General features: G+C 42.6%; 1 protein-coding gene across 1 annotated transcript; it reads left to right on the forward strand.

Moving 5' to 3' along the window:
• Positions 1-908: 908 nt before the first annotated feature.
• On the forward strand, positions 909-7,012 carry PGRMC1 (progesterone receptor membrane component 1). The gene is made up of 3 exons (XM_040572281.1): positions 909-1,407; positions 2,991-3,146; positions 4,844-7,012. Exons 1-3 carry the CDS (start codon positions 1,077-1,079, stop codon positions 4,942-4,944), a joined length of 588 nt encoding a protein of 195 aa, XP_040428215.1. The 5' UTR covers positions 909-1,076; the 3' UTR covers positions 4,945-7,012.
• The last annotated feature ends 1,342 nt before the right edge of the window (positions 7,013-8,354 follow it).

Consider the following 8,354-nt stretch of genomic DNA (forward strand, 5'->3'; position numbering starts at 1 on the left):
AAGTTTAGGAGATTTATCTAGTATCCCAAGTAGGATCAAAATCCAGACCTGCCTTATTACCAAATACAAGTTTCTGTCACCAGATCCATGAAACAAGGAGTTTTTCAAGTTAAACAGCGGCTAGAAGCAAAAGTCAGCATATACCAAGGCCCAAGTGCTGATCAATAAAACACGGAGCTTCCCAAATCAGACAGCAGGTGGAACCAAACACCATACCTTGCAAGGGCAGAGCCATTACGTTTAAAGATTGTACAACTGAGAGGTCTGGGGTGCATCCCAAAGGCAAAACCCTTCAACGGCAGCCCTGGCAGCACACAGAGTTAAAATTCCTGACAATTAGGAAATAAATGAAATGGACTGTTTCTTGTTGTACTTAACTGAATGTCCCAATGATAGGTCCCATTTAAAATATCCTTTATCCACTGAAGCAATCATCTGAACCACCTGCCAAGCTACAAGGTTAGCACACTGCATCTCCTCTGAGTGATCTTACTGACTTGTGCAAGGGGAATAACGATACTCTGACTGGACATTTATTTATTTTCGTTAAAAATGGTGGTAAGGACACAGTTTATGGAGAGAAATACTCAGAATTTCACTTTTACAGAGACAAATACCCCAAAAGTAGCTTCTGCTTTTCCACAGCGGGTACTCAGGATGGGGTGACACCAACAAGCTGCAGTCAGTGCTCCACACGACCGCCACATAAAACAGAGGGAGGTGTCAGAACTTCCTTCGCCTTAAGCTTTCCTCAACCAAAATTTCCCCTGAGAAGAAGCCTGAATAAAGCAGCCTACGGCCGGCCACGTTCTAAGAAGCACCTCAGGAGCTGCCGCCGGAGGGCTAGGGCCATTACCTGACGGACACAACCCCCGGAGCATGGCCGTCTCCTCACGTTTGCCGCCTCGGGGCGGGCTGTGCAGCTCCTGAGGCGGGTCGCGGAGCTCCTGAGGCGGGGCGGCCGCCATCACGACGCCCCCTGCTGCCTCTCTCCGGCTTCCACCGCCCCTCGCCTTCCTCCCGGCCGGCCCGCCCCTGGCAAGCCGCCGCCCCGCGCCTCAGAGCCCGCCGAGCCCATGGCCCGTGAGGAGGCGGCGGCGGCGATGGCCGGCGAGGAGGCGGCGGCGGCCGGCGAGGGGGGCGGCTTGCTGATGGAGATCGTGAGCTCCCCGCTCAACCTGAGCCTGCTGGGCCTCTGCCTCTTCCTGCTCTACCAGATCCTGCGGGGCGAGCGGCCCGCGGTGCCGGCGGGCGAGGAGGACCCGCCGCCGCTGCCCAAGATGAAGCGGCGCGACTTCACGCTGGCCGAGCTGCGGCCCTACGACGGCCGGAGCGACCCCCGCATCCTCATGGCCGTCAACGGCAAGGTCTTCGACGTGACCCGCGCCAGGAAGTTCTACGGGCCCGGTGAGGGGCGGCGGGGCGAGACCGGCCCGGGGAGCTCCGGCTCTCGGGGAGCTGCCCCCGGCGGGGAGCGGCGGCGCGGCCCGCAGCATGGTGCGGGGGCCTCCGCTCTGAGGCGAGGGCAGGGCCGGGGCTCCTCGGCCGGGCCTCGGCGCTGGGAAGACTCCAGCTCTGCCAGCCCGCATCGCGCCGTTATTCTTTTATTTTCCCCTACCTAAGCTGTTAGGGCAGGCAGCAGAAGCGGGATGTCCTCTCGGTGTTTGCATTCCATTCCCAACTCTTACTGAACTGCATAATACTTATATTAAAGCAATACGTAGCCGCTTAGGTTAAGCCAGCTTTCTGTCAGAGGTACAGGCACTTCAGAAGTGCAATGATTGAAGTAAGCTTTACAGAGCAGCTGGTGCTGAGGTGGGGGAGTGTGTGCACATAGATACGAGTTTAATCGCCTCCACTTTTGCCAGAGGTCTCCGGAGATGCTTCACTGAGGTCTGAAAATTTCTGCTGTCTGGTGTGACCGCTCTTGAGCTGTCCAGGCATCTGGTGGCTGTGGTAGTGAGCTGCCACTGCTACTCTGAGATGAGAACACTGCAAGAGATATTAGGGAGCTTGATGAGGTTATTAATTATGGCACAAACACAGACAGGAGGCTGGCACTAAGTAATGCTGGGCTGTAGCTTTGAGTTCAGCAGCACTCAAGATGATACGTACAGAAGAGTTAGTTGTACAGTTCTGCGTCTGTACTACAACCCACTTGACTTAAGAACCATGCTTTAGATGTTACCCTTCTGGACAACACTAAAAGCTGTCCTTTGTATAAAATGTAGCCACCACAGTGCCTGGCTAGTTGGTTTTCTTTTTAATGGAAAAGTAAGATTCTCTTTGAGTACAGGAAAAAGGTCACTGTGGGAGGTGTGGAAGATGGGAGGCTCTGTGCGGTAACCAGAGTTCACATCTAGCTTCTTTAAGCTCCCTTAAGAAGAACTTTCAATGTCCAGTTGCAACATGCTTGTCATGCAAGCAAGTTAATGAGTAATGAAGTTTAGCAAGAGTCTGCCTTGATAAGGTATCCCTGATCCACTGTGAACTTCATGTTTTGGTCATTTGAGTTCATCTTGCATTTTGAAAGCTTTCATAGATATTACTTCCAAGCTAGTACTTTATAGTATCACTACCACGTTTTCAGTTAGGTCATCCTTTCAGCTCTCTAAGCCCACAGTATCTCTCAGAAAACCTCTGTTTCTCCTCAGGCTTGCAAATCCATCCTCTGTTCCTCTTTCTGAGGATGTCCTTCCCAATCTGTATGCTTATTCTTACTCTGTGTTCCACACACTATTGCGTGATTTGTTGCCCAGAAGTTCCAACACACTCGGTGTCTCTTCCCATTGTTTTGTTTCTTGACTTCTTCCTCTGTTTTTCCTTATTACCAAGTAAAATGAAGTCTGGAAACATTTCAGAAGTTTGAGATACTTCTGACCCTCAGGTCAAGGTAGGAACTCAATCTGTTTCAGTCTGGAGACTCTGATTCTTGAAGATCATACAGCATCTGTTGCCTCTGTAATAATGTTTATGTTTTTATTTTAAAGAGGGCCCGTATGGGATTTTTGCTGGGAGAGATGCATCCCGAGGTCTTGCCACTTTCTGCCTGGATAAAGAGGCTCTGAGGGATGACTATGATGACCTCTCTGATCTCAGTGCTACACAGCAAGAGACCTTGAGGGACTGGGAGTCACAATTTACTTGTAAGTAATTTTAAACCTATTTACAAAGAAGTAGCTAACCAGCGTGTAATAGGGGAAGCAACAGTTAAAAGGCTGTTGCTAATTTGAAGCATCAGTCTGGAAGCTTACTTTTGAGTTAATGCCTCAGTTTACCAGCTAAAATTCTTGTTATTCAAAAAATTAAGAGAAATGTGAGGCATCCTCCCTCCCTCTGTGCCTTACAGAACAGTAAGAGAGTTGGAAACACTCTGTTAAAAGATCTGTAAAACCACCCAAAAAGTTGACAGAAATTGGAAGTATAGCACGCCTCTAATACAGTTAAGACACCATCTATAAAGACAATTAAATTTGAAGCTCTGAAAAATGAAGCTTGAGTCCCATTCAGCTTCTCAGAAGTACGAGTAACATTTGAATTATTACTTCTTGGTTACTTTGAGTTTTGAATACCGTTTAAACAAGGCCTTTTTCCCGTTGGGCTCCTGATATAGCTAGATACAGCTATAACTTTTATACTATAAATAAGTAATTCTGCATTGCCTTGCTGATGACTTTATTAGATTCATGGAAAATTGCCCAGCTGACCTTCTACCCAAAATGATTAGGAATGGGCAAATGCCATCCCTGGCTGTAACCGTACCAGTGATCAGCAGAGGAAAAAGGCAACTTGCACACTTGAGACGTTTGGTATAAAATTAACAGAAGGAAGTCATTTTTGTAGTTGCCCTGTTTTTCTCTGCTTAGCAGTGTAAGTTTTTAAAAGGCTTAGTGCCATGTGCCCCAACTTGCTACTCAAAAAGAAAATCAAACCACGGTTTTATGGAAATTGTGTTGACCTTGTACCCTGCTGGCACGACTTTTTTTTCCTCCTGTGATTTATCTTATTGATGAAAAATAACTCTTCCATATCTCATATTGCCTTTTAGGCCAGTGAACACCAAAGGGATTATTTCTGCTCAGATAAGACAGAAAATAATTCTATTAGTTAACTTATTTTAATGAAAGGATTTATATTTATTTGATAAAAATTGCACATGCAAAGAAGTTTGCATGCAAAGTTTGTATAGTAGAAATCAAGTATTTTTTGTTTTTAAATACAGTATTAAAGATTTACTATCACTAGCTGGAATGGAGCTTTCTCCACATAATGTCATTAGAAGGTCTGAGTCCTGACCTGCCATGCCCCTGCTATTTTGGCTCTGTTTTAATCAAGGCTGTTAATCATGCCACACTGAAGGGTTGTTTTATGATGTTAACAACTATATCCCAGAAAACAGAACTACGTTATCAAATTTCTAACCTAATCTAGTGTTTGTATCTACCTTTTCAAGAGTTGGGCATCAAGAATGATGCTGAATTGCACTCAAAAATTAGCTTTGGCACAGCAAGAAGAATAATCTAATCCATGATTCCTTTTCTTTAGCTGGATGAGTCCCTCATTTTTCATGTGTCATTACATTAATTCATCTTCTGGCTTAGCCAATAGAAGAATTATATTTCATACACTTTGCATATTTCTTAATTTATTACAACACTAATAGTAGTTCAAGTAGTTTGTTAGTTTTTTTTTTCCTTCTCCCCACTGTTTGCAACAAGGAGCTCAGAGGTGTTCTATTACAATAGAGGCTTCTTGTTAATTTATGAAATAGAAACAGGAGTTACAAAAAATACATCTTCAGGGCAGAATAATGACTTGATTTTTTTTTTCTTCCAATTTTCAGTTAAGTATCACCATGTTGGTAAGCTGCTGAAGAATGGGGAAGAACCCACTGTATACTCTGACGAAGAAGAGAAAGATGGCCAAGATGCAAAGAAAGACTAGAAAGTGCAGTGAGGGACAGTCTATTTTTGTATCTTAAGGGATCGTTTGTAACATTCCAGTTCTGTTTTACAAGTTGCAACAGCAACAATGCTTACAAAAAATCCAGTTACAGTGAATCAGGTTTATTGCTCCAGGCTTCCTTTTCAAATTCAGCGATAAACTAGTAAAGGTCTAATATGTCTTCCTTTAAACCTGCATAATATGAAGTATGCACAAAAAATATCTGTGCAAAAGTAAATTGCAACTTTTGCAATAAAGGACTGATTTTATTCTGTCACTATTAGGGCAGAGTAGGGTTGAAATCCAGTTTTTCATTAACCACCTAGCACTGTGGACACAAGCACAAGAATGACTTCACGTATGTAACATAAATTCCACTAAAATTCATTTAGCGTTAGCTTCTGCAGGATCTCGGCCTTTGGTTGTAATTCCTTTAGAATCACAGAATGGTTTGGGTTGGAGGGGACCTTAAAGACCATCTAATTCCAACCCCCCTGCCATGGGCAGGGACACCTTCCACTAGACCAGGTTGTTGGCAATTCCTGGCAACCAGGAATTGACTGCACATTCAGTAGTGAATTAAAAAATATATATTCCCAGGAAAGGGTACGGTACCACCAGCTTTTGCCGTAAAAAATCATGTAAGGAAGTTGCTTAGTTTAGCTGCAGTTTCATATTTTTTGTTTGCTCGTTCATGAAACACCATCTTCATTTGTGGTGCAATATAATTCAATATTATGTCTGATAATCTGGGTTTTAAAGAGTTACATAGAGGCTTACAGATGAAACACTAACTGCTTAAAAAAAAAGTCAAGAATTTTTGAGAGGTTAAATCACTTTTAGATACTTACAAAATTAGTAAGGACAGATGAATACCTGATGTATTCAGTCATGCAGCTGCATTAATACTCTTTGTTTATTTTTAAATTCCATCTGAAATGTTACTTAGGTACTGAGTGTAACTAGGCATCCTTAAAAACTAGGTTAATAATGAAGTACAACTTACCTGGACTATCATTTGTTCATTTTTCTTAGAAAAACTATTTTAAGAATTTTAATAAAATGAAATTAAATGGGTAAAAGCAGCTGTTGTTGATTCTTAGGCCTTAAAAAAGACTTGCTGGCATGGCACGATTAACAAGTACTCTTGTACATGCACCTTTAGCAGAAAAACCTTTATGGTCCATGTAACTTATACAAGTTTCCTGTACAAAATAATAAAATGTGGTGTGAGCCATTTCTGCGTCGAGGCTTTTGTTGCTTTGGAATGTTGCTGTTAAAAGAAATGGCAAAATCTCATGCATAACCAGCAATGTTATACCTGGGGGAACTGACTATTGAATTTCATTTCACCTGTTTGCTCTTTTAGTTTACGTCTCTGCTTAATTACTAGGTTTGTCCCAACCATGTAACTTAGTCTCCTACCAAAGGAGACTGAGTAAATGCGCGTGACTGAGGAAAAATGTAAATTTGCCCCTTCATCAGCCAAAATACACTTGTATAACTTTACCAGAAATTTCCAGGGAGATAACTAATGATTTGTTGATCTCTTGTAAATGTGATTCTTGTCCAGGTGATTCTGCTTGGGTGCCTGTCTGGTATAGTTCCCCATTATTTAGTTTCTCTGGTTCAGCTCTTCTGCTGCGTTGTTTCAACTTGGCAGCACAGCCAACATGATGAACTGAGGCCTGAGTGGAAAGGCATGAACTAGGCAAAATTGTTCAGAAGTAGAGTGCATTGCACAACAGAAACTTTCATAAATATGTTGACACAACATGCTGAAGTGCCTGAGACCGACTGCAGTGAGAACTAATGACTTTCCCTCAGTCCTCACATTTTCACGGTGTTTTTCCTTTCAGTTACGCTGGGCCTTCCACTGAACAGTGCAGCTGTTTGAGCCAGATAGCTTGCATAAAGTGTTACTGTATGAACTACCTAATGAAGGTCTAGAGACAAGTTTAAGTCTTGTCATGGCCTTTGTGTTTTGCGAACTACTTCTAACGGTTTACCTCAAATCCGAAATGTGCTTTTATCTGTTTAAGGCAGAAAATAAATGTCTTGCATAATGGTGGTGTGTGTTTTTATTTACTGCAACTGAAAGTGATGGCTAATCCTCCCCCAGTGTTACAAATTTTACAACACTGTAACACCACAATGTAGATTTGTAACACACCAATGTAGATTGAGTATAACATGTTCAAGCTGAATGGCTCTGAATGTAGTTCTGTAGCATAATAATTTTTAATAGAATACTAAATTCAGAACATGTTCGCATATTTTACTGTTGCAAAAGCAGAGTTAGGCATAAAAGAAACAAGTATTTGCTGACACTGAGCAAAAGCTGGAGTTCTGGAAGGCTGTCATGCAGTGGAACTGGGCTGGGCTGTAACCTACCCTTCAGTAGGTCCAACGCCAGCTCTTAAGTTAGTCCACAACAAATCCTGAGGAACCAAGCACTATTTTAAGCATGAATCTGCACATCACAATATGATGCTTCCCAAATAAATGACACAGAAAACTGGCAGTAACACAGGACAAAGAGTAATATTAAGCACGTGTGCCTCCTGGGAGGGAAGCAGTACAATTCAGATAAGACCACTACTTTTTCAGAGAAAAAAATCATCATGAAAGGGAAAGGAGTGAATCACAAGAACAGTGGTTTCATGAAGCAGCAGGCACACATTTTCTCCTGAAGTGCTGGAAAAAATGGGTGTTTTCTATCTTCTTTTTGTTCATCGCAACTTGATCTCTTCCTTCAACTGACTGGTTGCAATGACTAAGCAAAAAAACCATGCTGCGTAACTTAATCATTTGTATATTAACCGAGGAGGACAATGAAAAACTAAAAGTAGAGATTGTCAATCTCCCTCATCCAAAGTGTTGAAATACCAGTTATTCATGTGTCATGAAAACATACTTCAAGAACTCTGGTGCAAATCAAAACAAGCAGCGTCTCATTCCCAGCCAGTTGTGGCATACAGTCCACTGCTTCGTAAAATACAGAAGTTTCCCTCATCTGGGCACTGCCTGCTCTTAATTATCTCTAGTGGTTTTACAATAGGTGAGGTAGAAGGGCAGATATTTCTATGCATTGCTTGGAATCGCTGGATTTAGAGGAAAAGGACATATCGCAAGATCTACAGCCTCAGAGCCTTACTTCATACTACAAGCGTCACAGTAAATAACACTTCATAAAAAAAAAGAAAACAAAACCCAAACCCCATCACTCCTTGAAACACCGTCTGAGTACAGCAGCATAAACCAAGCTCACGCAAAGATGTGAAATTCTGCTGGGAAGGTTATACATTTCTGTTCCTCGACTATTTGAATGCTGCTTTTAATGCCTCTTTTCACCTATTAAATGTTCAAGTTACATAAACATTCTATAACTTCCATAATTGAGATGTGAC

Source organism: Cygnus olor, chromosome 13, assembly GCF_009769625.2.
Source record: "Cygnus olor isolate bCygOlo1 chromosome 13, bCygOlo1.pri.v2, whole genome shotgun sequence".
NCBI lineage: Eukaryota > Metazoa > Chordata > Aves > Anseriformes > Anatidae > Cygnus > Cygnus olor.

Excerpts from the sequence above, each read along its gene's own strand:
- PGRMC1 (XM_040572281.1), top strand. The coding sequence starts at position 1,077 with ATGGCCCGTGAGGAGGCGGCGGCGGCGATGGCCGGCGAGGAGGCGGCG. Across the intron at positions 1,408-2,990 it reads CAGGAAGTTCTACGGGCCCG|AGGGCCCGTATGGGATTTTT; the intron begins GTGAGGGGCGGC and ends TTTATTTTAAAG. Across the intron at positions 3,147-4,843 it reads CTGGGAGTCACAATTTACTT|TTAAGTATCACCATGTTGGT; the intron begins GTAAGTAATTTT and ends TCCAATTTTCAG.